This window comes from Myodes glareolus, chromosome 22 (assembly GCF_982192425.1).
Source record: "Myodes glareolus chromosome 22, mMyoGla1.1, whole genome shotgun sequence".
Classification (NCBI taxonomy): domain Eukaryota; kingdom Metazoa; phylum Chordata; class Mammalia; order Rodentia; family Cricetidae; genus Myodes; species Myodes glareolus.
The window spans coordinates 53,693,182-53,710,460 of NC_142047.1; the positions used below are offsets into that span (position 1 = coordinate 53,693,182).

The window sequence follows — 17,279 nt, forward strand, 5'->3', positions numbered from 1 at the left end:
TGGAGAAGAAATGGTCTTTTCCCAGGGCAGCACCGCACTCAATGATTATCTAATACCACCGATCAGTCCTGAGATCATGCAGACACACGTAAAATTAAACTGAGCTGGTTGCATTCATACATGTAGGAGAGAAAAACAAAAATTAATGGAAAGGACATGAGAACAGGTGAGTATGTGAAAGGAGAGTAATGATGCAATTAGATTATTTCAATAAATATTAATTAGGAAAAAAGTACAAAATGGATGTTTAGCAAACCAAGGTACATATGTTTCTCATATACAAGGGGAAACCTGCCTCATAGACACTGACTGACAAGGCTCAACACACACTGGGTGCAAAATCCAGAGAGTTGAAGGGATCCCTGGAATATATTTTTGCTTTTTTGCTTTTCGAGACAGGGTTTTTTTTTTTTATACCTTTGGAGCCTGTACTGGAACTAGCTCTGATAGACCAGGCTGGCCTTGAACTCACAGAGATCTGCCTGCCTCTGCCCCCTGAGTGCTGGGATTAAAGGAGTGCCCTACCACCACCAGCAAATCTCTGGAATTTTGATAGCTAATTCAGTTAATGTAGGCAACTACATGGAACAACTTCAATGTCCATCAACCTCTCTAAAGTAAGTGGTGCTGCCAGAAGCAGACATATCTCACTGTCCAGAAAAGCCTATCTAAAAACCTTTAAAGGCCTTATTCTGAAGATTTTGGAGTGCTGAATATTATCCAATTGAAATATATCTCGCTGGAGAGATGGCTCAGAGGTTAAGCGCACTGGCTGCTCTTCCAGAGGTACTGAGTTCAATTCCCAGCAACCACATGGTGGCTCACAACCATCTATGATGAAATCTGGTGCCCTCTTCTGGTGTGCAGGCACACATGCAGGCAGAATACAGTATACATAATAAATAAATAAATCTTGAAATATATCTCTATATACCTACAAACGCTTACTAACATGACTATAAGTTTGCTTATTATAAATGATGATCTATAAATCTCTATTTCTTAACTATACATTACATCTTTAAATGAGCTATACAAACATAGTACCTTAAACAAAAGCAGAAAAACATACAGTGTAACAAGATCAACTGTAAAACTGTATATAGCATACATGGAGGCTGAACACTACGTACATAATAAACAAATCTTTAAAAAACCGAGAGAATATTTTTAAAAAATAAATAAAACTGTCTATAGACCAGGATCCATACCAATGCAGAATATTCATCCCTATATCATATCCTCCTGCAAAGAAAAACAAACATTTATAAAAAATTCTTTTGGGAATTTGGGCATTGTTTTCTTCAAATTGCTTGCTGTGGTTGGTTGGGTGAAGTACTTTTAGTATTCATGGAGACCTTTTGGTGAGTCTTGCTCTATCAAACCACATTAGCCTGGTAGGAACCCACGGGTTCTCATCTTCTGTGGAAACAAAAGCTGAGCCTCTTTTCCAAAGTCACATATCCTTAGACCTAAATTTTTAAGGCAAAATACATTTAAAGTGTTGGTTTAGCTCAGCAGCCCCCAGAATCAAATGTCTCTCTGCAGGTAAAAAATTCAAAGAAAACAGAATAATAAACACAGGTCAGACTATCTCTGTATACTCCAAAATCAGAACGCCAGATGGGAGACAGACATAGATGGTCACAGCCTACGCCGTAGTTATAGGCTCTTTCAGATCTACACAACACTGACAATGAGAATCTGTTATAAATCTATCTTTATTAAGAATTCTTAAAAATACAATCTTCTCTCATTTTACATAGTTATCCCCGGTCCACTTCATCCCCTCCTCCCTTCCCTCCAGCCCATCCAACCACCAATCCACTCCTCAGAAAGGGTAAAACTTCCCCTGGGCAGTCAACAAACTCTAACACTTCACATCAAGGAAAGATCAAGGCCCTCCCCTCACTCCTGTCTCTAGGCTGAGCAAGGTATCCCTCCAAAGAGGATGTGCTCATAGATGCCAGTTCAAGCAATAGGGATAAATCTTGGTCTCAATGCCAGTGACCCACAGAAGACCCACATTCAGTGGGCCTAGTTTGGTCCTATGCATGTTCCCGTGCCATCAGTCCTGAGTCAGTGAGCTCTGACCAGCCGAGGTCAGCTGTTTCTGTGGGTATCACCATCACTGTCTTGACCCCTATGCTCATATTATCACTTCTCCCTCTCTTGGACCGGTCTTAGGTATGGGAAAAGAAGGGAGGAGAGTAGAGAAAAATACATAGCTCAATGAAAACGATTAAAACACAAAAAAAGGTGTCAGGGATGAGTCCTGTGATGCGGTGAAGAGGCTACATATTTTTTCCACCCTTTAATGTCTTTTATCATAAAACCTAGAATATCCATATCAAATCTGGTTTTGAGAACATGTATGCATTTATTTGGAATTTGGAACTTTTTAAAAAATATGCTTATAATTTATTAGCTTTTGAAAGTTAAACATGATGTATCTGTAAAGAAGACTAAAGAATCAGAGGATTACAGTGAATTTTTATTCTGCCTTGTCTAAGACTTTTACTGTTAATATTTTCAATAGCTTACCTGCTAAATTAAACAGATTTGTGTTGGTTCCCCTTTTATTCTGTGAGTGTCACCAAGAACTTCCTGAGTGTTCCCTGTTGGCTGCAGCCAACGACTGGAGCTCTGTTAAAGTTCAGGATTGGGGGACGAAGTTGTATGAGCCCAAGATTAAAATTTAGTTTCCTTATCAGGGAATCCCACATCATCTCCCCTTTCTGTCTAATAAAAAGGAAGGTTTTAACTTAAACATAGTAAAATTGCATAACACAAAATAGGTAACAAGGAAGAATTACAGTTACAATATTTAGTCTGTTAGAATCTGGAAAGTTTCACATGTTTTTCTGATGAATTCAAAGACTGCTCATGAATGCAAAGGCTCTACCACATTGATTACATTTGGTTTCTCTCCAGTGTGTGTCGTTTCATGGTTTTGAAGAGCACCTTGTTGTGTAAAGGCTTTACCAGATTGATTCCATTCACAGGGCTTCTCTCCGGTATGTGTTCTTTTATGACTTTGAAGACTTTGGTGACATATAAAGGCTTTACCACATTCATAACATTGATAGGGTTTCTCTCCAGTATGTGTTCTTTTATGTATTCGAAGATAACTGGACCATGCGAAGGCTTTACCACATTGATTACATTTATAGGGTTTCTCCCCAGTATGTATTCTTTTATGTGTTTGAAGAACATGGGGATAACTAAAGGTTTTACCACATTGATTACATTCATAGGGTTTCTCCCCAGTATGTATTCTTTTATGTGTTTGAAGACTACTGTGACATGTAAAGACTTTACCACATTCATGACATTGATAAGTTTTCTCTCCAGTATGTATTCTTCTATGATTTTGAAGAGATTTGTGATAAGCAAACGCTTTACCACATTGATTACATTGATAGGGTTTCTCTCCAGTATGTGTTCTTTTATGTATTCGAAGATAACTGGACCATGCGAAGGCTTTACCACATTGATTACATTCATAGGGTTTCTCCCCAGTATGTATTCTTTTATGTGTTTGAAGACTACTGTGACATGTAAAGACTTTACCACATTCATGACATTGATAAGTTTTCTCTCCAGTATGCATTCTTCTATGATTTTGAAGAGCATTGTGATAAGCAAAGGCTTTACCACATTGATTACATTGATAGGGTTTCTCTCCAGTATGTGTTCTTTTATGTATTCGAAGATAACTGGACCATGCGAAGGCTTTACCACAATGACTACATTCATAGGGTTTCTGTCCAGTATGTGTTCTTTTATGTATTCGAAGATAACTGGACCATGCGAAGGCTTTACCACATTGATTACATTCATAGCGTTTCTCTCCAGTATGTGTGCTTTGATGACTTTGAAGATGTCTGTTGTATGCAATGGCTTTAGTGCATTGACTATATACAGAAGGTTTCTCTCCAGGATGATTTCTTTCTGGCCTGCAAAAGTAATTGAGACATAGAAAAGCTTTACATTTAATACACCATTGAATCTTTGTATCTCTATGAATAAATTTTACAATTTAGACCAATTTTAAAGAGGAATCAGATCTTAAGGTTTTATCACTGGGTTTACTTTCATGTTGCTCCCATTCATAATGGGTTCTTTTGCATCTTTGAAAATGCCTGTGATAACAGATGCTTATTAAAGAGTTATATTTACAGAATATTTTCTATATGAATTTTTTGCATATTTGTAAAAAAAAATGGAAAAATTCAAATAGACACATGTGACTGGAGAGTAGGATTTCTCCATAAAAACTGCACCTTGGCTCTTGATTCTAACAGCCCATCTCACTAAACTCACCACAGTCACAGCAAGATTATGAGTAACACTAGTTTTTCTATGGGTTGTGTGCTTACTAGAAGGTTTGAGGGATGTACTTATCACATGTTCATTATGTATACACTTTATATTATGAGTGGTGAGAAATTAATGCATTGAAAGTTCTACCGAATAGCTCTCATTGAGCCATGATTCAAATGGTGATATCTGTTAAGGCATTGTTTCTTGTCTTCTTTCTTAAAAGAATGCCTTGCAAATGCAATTCACCTAATTGAAATTGAGGTATACGGTTTGGTGAGAATTAAATAATCATCAATGCACATGAATCTGTGCTTAGTTACACTGTTGCTTAGTGTAAAAACTCCAGGACATATAACAATTCCTTCAGAGGCACATATGTATCATTCTGCACATGATAATTACCTTTCTTTTCTTCTAGAACTTTGACAATATTCCTCAATATTACAGTCTTCCCAACTGTATCCTATAATAGAGTAAAAATGTATGGTATATTATGCAAAATTGTGCAAAATTTAAATTCCCATATTCATTTTACCTTAGAGCCATGCCTGATTTATTCACCTCATTCTTCTTTATCAATCAAATTACAGAAGAATAGCAAAAACCAAGGAACAGTTGTCCCCTTATTTAAAAACATGATGGAACATTCAGTTTTACCTATGATAGTGAGGTTACGATAGGTGTCCAGCATCACATCTTTGTAGAGATTCCTCTGTGAAGAATCCAGCAAGGTCCACTCTTCCCAAGTGAAGTCAACACGCACATCATCATAGGTCACTGCATTCTGAAATGACACATACATGTGTACAACAGAAAGCATGATAGCAACAACATTGAAAATGTACAGTTCCTTGACAGTACAGTCACATAATTTTGGTACTCCCTACACTTATTCAAATATATAGACATTAGAATGTAATCACCAAGTCACTTTGGAAGGAAACTGAATAGGAGCTTCACCTATTTCATTTCTATATGCTGTGAATGGGATATCATCTCGCAAGAGAAATGCCTATTAAAAACATACAGAGACAAGTAAAAAATTCAATGGTACAGAATACATAGGAGTGAAATTGTATGAACAACTGTTACCTACGCAACAGAAAAATAAAATGGACAGACTAAGTATATTGGCTCACACCTTTTAATGTGCAATCAGAAGTCAGAGGCAGGAATATTAGTCTTGGAGTTGAATGCCAGCATACAGGACAGCCAGAAGCACATACTAAGACCTTGTCTCCCATGCCAAAAATCAGTCAAAAAACAAAACAAAACAAAACAAAAAACCACAGAAATAACTCAGATGGTCTTACTGACGTTACTACAAAGGAATCTGTATTCAACTTCCAAAAACCTAAACCTGCCCACATTAAACCGTAACATCAATAAGATTTTTACTAAAAGTCACTTTATGTTTAAACAGTTACAAAAGGAGAGATGGAAATATTCAATAATTAAATGTTGATCATAAATGATCAACACAGAGTAAAAGAGATATCTCAGTGATAGAGCTCTTCCTGGTTTTGCATATAGGTGGCCTCAAATAGTAGTTATTTACTTCGGGGAACACGACTATCTATTATTCCAAGTTCAGGGTTTCTGAAACCAGCTTTTGATCATTGTGAGGATCAGGTACCCATGTGGTATATTTCCATGCTTACAGGCAAAATAGACATTTTCATTAAAAATAAAACTTTCAAAACAAAAGCAACAGGCAGGAAGAAGGTGATGTATGTGCTATCCAGTGAATCAGAAGACTCAGGCAGTATTTTTGCCATGAATACATGCCATCCTGGGAAACCAAATGATAACCTTTTACAAGTTTTAAAAATTAACGGTATAAGTGAAGCTCAGGAAAACAGCGTATGCTTGACATGGTCAAAAACCTACATTCCAGGCACATTACACACACACAAAAATGAAAACAAAAATAGTCAGGAATTTTGTTTTAATCCCAGCACTTGGGATACTGAGTCAAGGGGATCAGTGAGTTTGAGGCCGTTCTGGGGCCCGTTGGGTGGACAGAGATAGAGTCTTTAATAGTGGTGAAGGCATGACAGCATAAGAAGGAAGCTGGCTGATTAGTATCAACTACAACACAGTAGACACAAAGAACAGGAAATCAACTGAAATTATTGACACCCAGATCACTTCCCCAATGAAAAAAACTATCCAGAGAGTCTCTTCCGAGTAAAACTTTCACAAGCAATTGAAAGAAAGTCACCAAAGAGACATGTGTTCAAATACACCATCTTCTTGGAGGTTTTACATTCAATCAACTACATACTGACCCAGGTCACTATAGACAAATGGTCACCACGAGGACAACGCATTTAGTCACTTCAATGATCCTCATAATCTGCAACAACCCCTACACCATTCATATGTCCAAAGTCTCTCCAGACACACAAGACAATCTCTTGACAGTAACACCTTGCAAATTCAGGAAACAGTTTGCATCTTTCCTACATATAATAGCACAGCACACTATTCATATTCTGAATGAGAGAAATGGAGATACAATGAGGACAGACAGGCCCAAGGCAAGCCCAAAGCACAGCAGGAAAAACATCGAATCCTCTAGCTCTAAGATATATGGAGCTTTAGTTTCAAAGGGCTTGGATGGCCCTATGCTTGCAACTTCTCTCTCATTGATTACTTTTACTCCTTTAATGCCTTTAACTCTTCAGGGAAGATGTCTACACCTGTAGATACTCTAGGCTGAAGATGGATGCCCCAAATAAGCAGAGAAATTTCGGGTGACTCTCCAGGCAGATGTCTTTTTCCCTAGAATCCCTTTGGTTACTGGACTTAATCACAGCAACGGAGAAGCAAACTCAAACAGAAACAGGACACCCAAAGTGATTCTGTTGCTAGGGAGTAGCTGGGCATGTTGTCTTTCAGAAGAAAGGTGTGTGATGTGTGTCATGTTTGATGTGCGAACGCCGGTACATGCTAAACCTCATGTACACTGTCCAATGCAAAACTTTTACAACTTGTTTCTTTTTAACATGTGTTCCCAGGAACAAACTTATCGTGCTTGTACGGCAACATGATCGGAGCTGATGAATCATCTCAACATCTCACAAATATATATAAATAAGCTTTATAAAATAATTGCTGGCACCTGAAACCTGTGTAAACACATTGCCTTGTGTGATTGTTTTTTAAACACACAAGAACAAAGGCAAGTTTACTACAGAACTATCCTAGATCAACATCGCGAGCTGAATGATTTTAGTGCTTAAAATAATTTTATCTGAAGCAACAGTGTCTACAATTACACAGATACATTATATCCACTGGTCTATGCAGCTACTAACACCTGTTTAAAATTTCTTGACTGCTAAACATTAGCTAGATGCCTCTGTCTGGAGACACAGTTGGCAGTTGAGCTGTATACAAATTATGAAACCACCCATTGGTATAGGCAGGAGACAGGGAAGTTCTTAAACTTTAAAAAGTAAAGAACACCTATACTAGTAAATAATCCCTATACTGTGAAGACTCCACATGATGCCAAGTTGAGATTTCCTCCTTCTGCGGATTACAAATACCTACATTAAACCAGTTTTACTTAAAATTCCATTCTCTACACCGCATCTCCTAACTTCTATGCTTCAGAGTAACTCAGAAGGTGTTGAGTAAGCTGTAGTAGGCTCTTTGGCGATCCTGACAAGCAGGTAAATACGGTTACCATTACTTCACACTTGTTGAGAATTTTGTTTTTAAATTCTCCATATCTAACGTAGAAAATGTGTGACTCGCACGATGGAGGTGAACAGAAGCCCTCTGTGTCTGCATTCTAGGTTATGTATTTCTTACCGGTGAACACTTTCCCTTCTCATTCTACAAGAAGCTGTGACCCTAGCTCTTCAGATCTGACCTGAACTTTAGCTACTCAGAGCACTGCATGGCCTATCTCCTCAGCACTCAGAAGCTGGGAGGAAAACTGCCATAAACTGGTGGCCAGCCTGGGCTAGATAACAAAACAACAACAACAACAAAATTCCATTCAGGATGGTAAGAGCAGGACTCAGAATTTCAAGTCACAGAAAAACTCTTCCACCTCAGAATGGCATGAGCTGAGCAACACTTCAACCACATCACTCTGGTCCTGTGTGGAAATCACTTTGACAAACTTGTATGGCCACTATGGGAATCAAAATGGCAGTTCCTCAGAAATATTGGAATACACCTATCACAAGATGCTACTATATTATTCTTGGGCATACATCCAAAGAGTGGTCCACCCTGCCAGAAGGACGCCTGCATGAAGGCCCCAGGCCATTACCAGCTCTGTGTTCCAGCTTCAGAAAAGATCTGTATTTTAGTCTCAAAACTCAAGCCTTAGGCAAAGCTCCCAGGATCTAAAACCCAGGCTGTTACTTCTTCCCCAGGAATGCTCCTCCTCCTTGCCTCGGGGCCTAAATGAAAATGCTGCTCAACCTAACACTGAGGTGTTTTTCTTTTCAAAGAGTTGTCGCCTGGTGTCATATTGCCCATCGCTCATGTTTACCTCAAGAAGAAAACTGGAACTTTGAGGCACACCAGGCCATAAGGTAGGTTGTGACCCTCTAATGCCTCCTTCAGGAGGTTTATAGAGAACTGTTCTTTGATATAGGGACGGGCCTAGAGGCAGATTTTCAGGCAGGCGTGTCACCTTTGTAATAGTTTGGAGCCAAATGTCTGAACAATCTTGGTGGAAAAAATGAATGCCTTAGATTTCTTATCTCTCCCGGGTCTGGTTAGCATACACTTTTCTTTGGGGTGCTTTAGAGGCAGCCCTCGTTCAGCTAAGTACTACTTTCTGTGACTTACCAGCTCCTAACTATTGGTAAATCCTTTGTATAACCAATTCAACTCTTCTACAGCACAGCTAAGACGTGGAGTGCTACCCAACACACGAGATGCCTTTTACAACCTCCACCAAATTAACCGCAAATGGACCGTACACGTAAAGGTTAAATGAAAAGTGCCGTCCTTCTGGAAGATACTGGAGAAATTAGGCCTCTCCCAGTTTGGCGATCGGCTTTCACAGATGCATCAAAATCACGGTGTTGTTGACTAGAAATATGTTTCTACACGCAGTTCCCTGCTCTAAATGTTCTGAAGAGATGTAGTCCACAAAGCAAAGTTATTAAGAGGCCTGTGTCTGGGTCCTGGGATTTGCGAAGACCATGTAGGAACTCACAGGGCCAGAAATCGGGCTGCAGATTTCCATACAGCCCTGGGAAGGACCAGACTAACTTGCTCCTGAACCTCCCCATCTGGGAACAGCAATCCCTTGCTCACCGTATTGTGGCTTCCCTGCTCGCCCATGGTCCCAGCAAAACTCTCGGCATCAGCTCCTGCTTCACAGCACCTTCTTCGCACACCAAGCCACAACATGGCTTCTAGAAGAGGCTTGCATTGGTTCTGACTCGCAGTTAGGCCTGAAGGATCCGATTGGCTAGTGAGGCCTGACTGACAAGAGTAAGTGTCTTATAGTTACATTGTGCTTAACGCGCAAAGCACAATGGTCCCTGACCCCGCCTTCTGCCCCAGACCCAGACCTTTTGCTGAGCTACAAAGATATGCATTTCAATAGCACACGCCTTTGGCTGCTATTGCTGATCCTGCTACCTTCTCGCAGTCCACAGGACTTCCCCTTCCTCCTCGTGGACACAATGTGACAAACTTACACAGCCCTTCTGTCAGTGTGGAGTGGAGTGGTTTCCTGTCCCACAAGTGAAAGGGTACACAGAATAATAACAATTTTAAAGAGCGATTTAAGAACGCAAAAGGAGATCTTTGTTTTGTGGCTTCTCACTGAGATCAGGAGAAAAATGCAGGGACCGGATAAGGAAACATAATGAGCCGGGCAGCGGTGGCACACGCCTTTAATCCTAGCACTCAGGAGGCAGAGGCAGGCGGATCTCTGTGAGTTCAAGGCCATCCTGGTCTACAAGAGCTAATCTCAGGAAAAGCTCCAAAGTTACAGAGAAACCCTGCGTGAAAAACAAAACAAAACAGAGTCTATAATGGTAGTAGATGGCCCAGATGATCCAGCGTTTTAGAGACCCTCCGTTGCAGTGTCCTCTGAGGTTGACATCCAGAAAATCTTCAAGACTGCTGACTGGGATGAGCCAGCCTCACACAATACTCCAGTCAGGACTTGACCAGAATCCTAAATTTTCTTTTGGTCCCCATCATTGATCTCATCAGTGCCCTGAGTCAGCAAAAAGAAGCCTAGAAAACTATGCCCACATTCCCAAAAAAATAGATTATGGATGCTTGTCTTATTTTTTTTTTGAGTTTATTAGCTTTATTTAATAAGTTGAAACCTTAAAGCATTTTTAATTTTTATGTATTACATTCATGTATCCCAGCTGGCCTGAAATAAATGTTTGCTAAGAAATGTGGGTTTTTTTGTTTTGGTTTGGTTTGGTTTTTTTGAGACAAGTTTTCTCTGTAGCTTTGGGGCCTGTCCTGGAACTCGCTCTGCAGACCAGGCTGGTCTCAAACTCACAGAGATCCGCCTGCGGCTACCTCCTGAGTACTGGGATTAAAGGCGTGTGTCACCAAAGCTCGGCAAGAAATGCGTTTTTATAGCTTCCTTACAAAGATTAATTACCTCTTTTTACATCAGGATGATCTCTAAACAGATCATCAGCAGGAGACTCTTCTCTCGCTTCCTGCCTCTGTACCTCCACCTCACGTGCCAGCCACTCCTCTAACTCTGTATTCTTTCGAACACGATGAGCCATAGATCTGATCCTCCAATGATGTGTGGAAGCGTTGAAAGACCCCAAATGTCAGGGGGTCTCACCTGGAACCCTCTGTCCAAGAACCAGTCCACTGAATGCAAGAGCAAGAGGCAGGTTATTGAATACACAGGCGCCTGCAGATGCTTCAACAGCGTAGCTGACTGAGCATGCCGGGCTGAGCATACGGCTGACTTTTATAGGGAATTTGGGGTTACATAGGCTGAGGCATAGCAATAAGCATTTCATTGGTTCTCAAATTGGCAGGCTTAGCTCACCCCGGGAATGGCCCCATGTCTATTCTCAAATTTCCCTGAAAAACCACAAAGCTAGATAGAGAACCCTGCAGCAAGTTGACAGTTTCCATAGAATGCCTTGGGGGTGGGGTACTCCCTCTCCTCAGCCTAGTCAGCGAGTCTGCAACCCATAGATGTTCTGTTTTAGCATCGGCTGGGCCGGGGGAGGGGCGGGGAACACGACTTTCCATCTATGGCCCAGCTAAATTTCACAGAGTCATTAGCTGAGCCTGGGGGCTTTCTTTCTATGGCTCAGTTAAGTTTCAGCAGAGTTTAACATAGTATGTGGACATAGGGGTCTTTCAAGCATGGGGGGGCCTTTCAGCTTTCCTGCTCAGGGAAACAGGGCCTTCTTGAACTTCCTAAAATTCTTTAGTTGCCCACAAGCATTTATCACGGACAGATTTCTGGAAGTGGAGTTGTTAACCACAACGACCTAAATCCCGTCAGCAGCCCTTTTCTCAGCAGAAGCTTGCTGCTGTCTGGAAGTTCATCACTGTTAGCTGTTTCATCTTTTGTCGTCCATAGTAATTGTTTCTCGAGTTCAACTTTTTTCAGTTCATCTTCTTGTTACTCTGCTGCTTTATGGCACTGGGTCACCACTCCTTTCTACATCCAACCTTGGCTTTTTTCTGACACCGACAGCTGCCTCCTGGTTTTCAACTTTCACTTAAACTTCCAACCCTAGGGGGCTGGAGAGATGGCTCAGAGGTTAAGTGCACTGCCTGCTCTTCCAAAGGTCCTGAGTTTAATTCCCAGCAACCACATGGTGGCTCACAACCAACATCCAACCATGTTGGCTCACAACCACATGGCGGCTCACAACCAACATGGGGTCTCGTGCCCTCTTCTGGCCTGCAGGCATACACACAGACAGAACATTGTATACATAATAAATAAATACGTTAAAAAAAAAAACTTCCAACCCTAGCTCTGCTAATCTTCTATGGTCAAATCAACTTTTCTTTCGCTTCTTCGTCCACTGGCTCACTCTGAGAAGGGTTCTCCTTGCTTTCCCACAGTGAGGGTGCAGCAGGTTCCGTTTGTTCTAAGAGAACAAGACAGTTCCATTCTTGATGATTTGGATGAGGACATTTCTGGATTTTCTTTATCCCTTTCCCTTTTTTGGTGCATGGCTGGAAGTAGTTTTGGTGGAGTTCTGCAGCTGCTAAGAAGTCCAATCTTTATTTTTATTAGCAGCAGAGACTTTCACTGGTGAAAGCTGACAGTTTGGGTTCTTCTCCCTAACCATGGAATTTGGTGCCACATGATTGATTAGTCTTGGAGCTGGATTTGCGGGCCTCCTTTGTACTACAAGGTTTTTTTGTTAGTGAAAGCATTCTAATATTTTTTCTACTCCACAGATCTTTACTTCTTTTGGTTTTTCCCTGAAAGACATGCATGTATCTGCTTGTTCGAATTCTGTCGACTATACATGCGCTCATATTCACCGGAGCACTTGGCATGATTTTTCCATTGACTGACAAGCCTTGGGAAAGGCTTGGTCCTGGAGTAGTTGTTTTTAATTCTGTACAAGGCTGGCCCTGAGGACTACAGTAAATTTTTACATAAATTTTCCCTTTTGGTCCTCCCCCTTCTCCTGTCCACATACTTCTCTTCTGACTTCTTCAATTTAAGGATGCATGCATAAGTGTACTGAGATACAGAAATACACCCTGCTGAGTTTGTCTTTGTTGTTTGTATGTATAAGGTTCGATGGCTGACCATATTGTACTGAGGAAACTCATCCCGCCCCAAGGATAATTCTCTCATATGAAGGAGAATTCCACTTTTTAATTAGCATCACCTCATTTGGCTGCCTTGTACAGGAAATATAATCAAGAACAGAACATTTGGATTGGAAAATACTTTGGCATTTAAGAATCCTGAAGTGTCTTCCAGAGCACCCAGCTTCCACTCCCAGCACATACAGAAGCCCACTACTGTCTGTGACTCCAGTGCCAGGAGTCCTGTCCCCACCTCCTGTCTCCCAGGTCACCGGGTGTGAGTGGTGGACAAAGACGTGTACAGGAGAAACACGCACACATGTAAAAGAATGACCGATATTAGATTTGTAAAAAAGAAAAATAAAAAGGCAATAACAACAAATTCCATGAGAAGAGAAGACTTGCAACATAAGACTTCTCTTTCAAATTGTGTGTGGTGAATTCTTTTAATACTGAACTCCAGACACAGAGACAAAAAGATAAATGTACATTTTGAAGACTATGCCACATAGACAAGGCCAACACAGACATACACCATACACACATCGTTAATAACACAAAGATTACAGGAATTTCAGGGCAATGTCTCTTAGAGTCATTTCAGGTGTCAGCCATTGGTCCTGGGTTAAATCATGCTCAGTAATGAATATATCCAAGCATAGTAACAGAGCCAGAACAGTCTCCACGAATTCAAGCCTTTTTATCTTACATAGTGAGTATGATAGTAACACATCTCTAAATAACACACAATAACACACACATACACATACGTATACATGTGAATAAAATTTTGCCTTGTTATTTGTGAAAGGATCTCACTAGAAAGCTCCAGCTGGCCTGGCACTCATGTATAACTTTGAACGGTATATAAAATGAATCTGTTGCAAGGAGGGAGGGCCTGCTTTTTGTCCCAGCCGCCCAGCTAGCTTACACCCAAAATAACCACACAGAAATTGTATTAATTAAATTACTGCTTGGCCCATTATCTCTAGCCTCTTATTGGCTAACTCTCACATCTTGATTTAACCTATCTCTATTAATCTACATAGTGCCACTAGGTTGCGGCTTATCGGGAAAGATTCAGCATGTCTGACCTGGCAGCTCCATGGCGGTTCTCTCACTCTGTTTTCTTTCTCCCAGCATTCAGTTCTGTCTTCTCCACCTAGCTAAGTTCCGCCCTAGCAACTCAACCAAGGCAGCTTCTTTATTCATTGATCAATGAAAGCTACACAAATACAGAAGGACCTCCAACACCATGAATCTTATAAAACAAATTTCACAAATATTTCATCCTTTACCATCGGTTCATTATTCACAGCATGACACTTTTCTATACAAGATAAGGTTTTCAAGCAGTTTTCTTCATATTTACTTGTATTGGAAGAGAACATGAAGGCAATGGGATATTTTACACTGTTTACATGCCTATGCATTGTGATCATTCATCCAATCATTCAATAAAAACAATAACAAGGGGCTGGAGAGATGGTTCAGCAGTTAAGAGCACTCCCAACTTGAACACTGTGTATTTGCACTCAGATCATTCCAAAACATAAATAAATAAAGAAGTAAATGATCCTTAGGAGAATGATACATCAATATAAGATTCTGTGTATGTTAAATTTGCACCACAAAGTTAACATGATCCAACAGCAGTGCCCAATTTAAAACAGGAAAGTTGATTACAAAGTTACAAAGCACAGAGGAAACACTCAGAATGCTCAGTGGGATTGCAAACATAAAGAACACAGATTGACACAATACAACTTCTATACTCACCAAAAAGCTACAACAGTCGAGAACGTATACAATGACTTAGCAGTGGTGGCACACGCCTTTCATTCCGGCACTCGGGAGGCAGAGGCAGGCAGATCTCAGTGAGTTAGGGGCCAACCTAGTCTACAATAGTTAGTTCAAGGACAAGCTTCAAAGCTACAGAGAAAGCCTGTCTGAAAAATAATTTAAAAAAAAGAATGTGTACAATATCTGTGAAATAATAAAGGACATGGAGAGAAAAGGCCAAGAAAAAAAGCAGGAAAACAAAGTCAATTTTTAATGAAAAGACCAAACGAAAAGTGTGATCTTGACCAAAGTTGCCCAGCTCCCTGTGAGCCCCATGTTCTAAAGTTCTTTCTGTAAATAGAGGTGATATCTGGCTGTGGCTCTGCAGCCCATTATTGCTCCTTGTGGTTTCAGGGAAACCCAGCCCCACTGACGCCCAGTGCCAGAACAACATCAAAGAAAAACTGAAAATCTGCTTCCTTCCACAGATTATAGCACAAGATGTGGAACCTGCCCTATCTACCTGCTCAACACTTGAGAAATCGCTGAAGGTCAGACACCCGCTTTGGTCCCCTGGAACTGAATTCACTCACTGAATCACATCATGGTGGCTGGTGGTAGCAGAAAGTTAAAAGCGTTCTAATCATGTACAGCTGAAGGATGATCCACATCATCACTTTCTACCAGTTCTTTAACTATTTGGAACATTTATAAGACAAATCTAAAAAGTGGCATGCAATTTTCAAAACTTCTGGAAACCAGACCTTCACTTTTTCCAATTCGCATTCCTTTCACTTTTTCCAATTTGCTTTCCCCCTGTGCAACACAAGCAACGACTGTGTGTGCACACTGGTGTGACAGCAAAAGACCACAAGCATCATATCCTCCCGTGCCAAAGCTGCAGAGCCTCCCCTTTCCAGGAAATCCCACACAGGGAGGCTCAGAGGTCAAGGGTCACTGCCCAGGTCATCACATGGACCAACAGAACCGCAATCTGCCTTACGGTCATTTCCAGTCTCAGCAGAAACAGCACAGCAGCCCTGCTCCGCGCACCCCACACTCACCATGGCCTGGCTTCTGGTTTTTCTTACAAATCCCTAAGCAGAAGCCGAAAAGAATTCTGGAAAGAACCTGCAAGCTGGTACTCCTAATGCTAAAACCTTGCCAGAGTCTCTCATTAGCGAGCAAGGGTCACTGAACTGGGTTTCGGAATATTAGCAGCTTCCCTACTAGGTGAACAGAGACCAGGTGTCTCAGACAGCACAAGGTTTCCCACCTCTGCCTTTCCAGTCCAGCAGACAGGGCCCTAGTCTGGAAAGTCTCATTTTAGCAGACATTCTTCCACACTCCCAGAGTATTGCTTCCTTTCTCCTGTCCTACTCTTCTATATCACAGCTAAACGTGCAGTGCTACCCGACACACAAGATGCCTTTTACAGCCTCCACACAATTACCTGTGAGTGGGCACACACCTCTAGGAGCTCATGGCTATGAAGTGGTTTTGATACGAATAAGTATATATCTTAACAAAAGCCTACTGCTATTTCAAATCCTAGAATGTAAGTATATATTATTTTTAAACGAAACAAACAAAATTCCTAAATCTTAAAATGGAACTATATTGTTGTTAGATTTATTCATTTTATGTGTGTGTGGTATTTTGTCTGCATATATGTATGTGCACCGCTTGCATGCCTGGTGCTCATGGAGGTCAGAAGAGGCCATCAGCTCCCCCGGAACTGGAGTTATATGTTTATAACCACCACAGCGGGGCTGGGAATCAAACTCAAATCCTCCTGAAGAGCAAAAAAGTTGTGCTTAACCACTGAGCTGTCTGTTCTGTCCTCGGGAGCCTTTTCTGAACAAATATGTTTCCCTCAAGTGTATGTGGGACGTTTCCTGGGAGAGACTGTATGTTAAGTCACAACTTAAATTTTTCATTCTTATTGATTTGCTTTTGATTCTAGGGACTGAATCCGGGGTCTTGTGATGTTAGAGACAGGCTTTTCTTTTTCTCTCCTCGCCCCTGCTTAATTTCTTTCTATTAGTCTGCTCTAGGCACATGCTTTTCAACTGGGCTACATTCCCACTTGTAAGTATGGATTTTATTTATTTATTTACTTGTTCATTTTGCTTTTGAGACAGGGTCTCACTATGTAGTCCTGGTTGCTCTAGAACTAGCTATGTAGACCATTACATCTTCCCTACCACAATCTGATAGTATTAATAGGTGGGGACTTTAGGAGGTTAAGACCCTGGAAGACATAATTATCTTCTCCCACCACCTAAGGACACAGTGCTCCTTCCAGCTGGAAGAGGTAGCAAGGCCATCTTAGAAACTACAAAGAAACTTACAGACCTTCACCAGATACCAAAATCCCAGCCCCTAGAACCATGATAAAT

General features: G+C 40.9%; 1 protein-coding gene and 2 pseudogenes across 1 annotated transcript; all 3 read right to left on the reverse strand.

Moving 5' to 3' along the window:
- Positions 1-1,815: 1,815 nt before the first annotated feature.
- Positions 1,816-9,717, reverse strand: LOC148118612 (uncharacterized). The gene is made up of 3 exons (XM_087900321.1): positions 9,622-9,717; positions 4,729-4,789; positions 1,816-3,959 (listed from the first exon to the last, which is right to left on the reverse strand). The coding sequence occupies exons 1-3, from the start codon at positions 9,715-9,717 to the stop codon at positions 2,914-2,916; spliced, it is 1,203 nt and encodes a 400-aa protein (XP_087756447.1). The 3' UTR covers positions 1,816-2,913.
- A 192-nt stretch (positions 9,718-9,909) lies between these two features.
- LOC125410613 (nibrin-like) lies at positions 9,910-12,163 on the reverse strand (annotated as a pseudogene).
- A 155-nt stretch (positions 12,164-12,318) lies between these two features.
- On the reverse strand, positions 12,319-13,251 carry LOC146890213 (nibrin pseudogene; annotated as a pseudogene).
- Between the last annotated feature and the right edge of the window lie 4,028 nt (positions 13,252-17,279).

Excerpts from the sequence above, each read along its gene's own strand:
- LOC148118612 (XM_087900321.1), bottom strand. The coding sequence starts at position 9,717 with ATGTTGTGGCTTGGTGTGCGAAGAAGGTGCTGTGAAGCAGGAGCTGAT. Across the intron at positions 4,790-9,621 it reads AGCAGGGAAGCCACAATACG|GATACAGTTGGGAAGACTGT; the intron begins GTGAGCAAGGGA and ends ACTCTATTATAG. Across the intron at positions 3,960-4,728 it reads AGTTCTAGAAGAAAAGAAAG|GCCAGAAAGAAATCATCCTG; the intron begins GTAATTATCATG and ends TTACTTTTGCAG.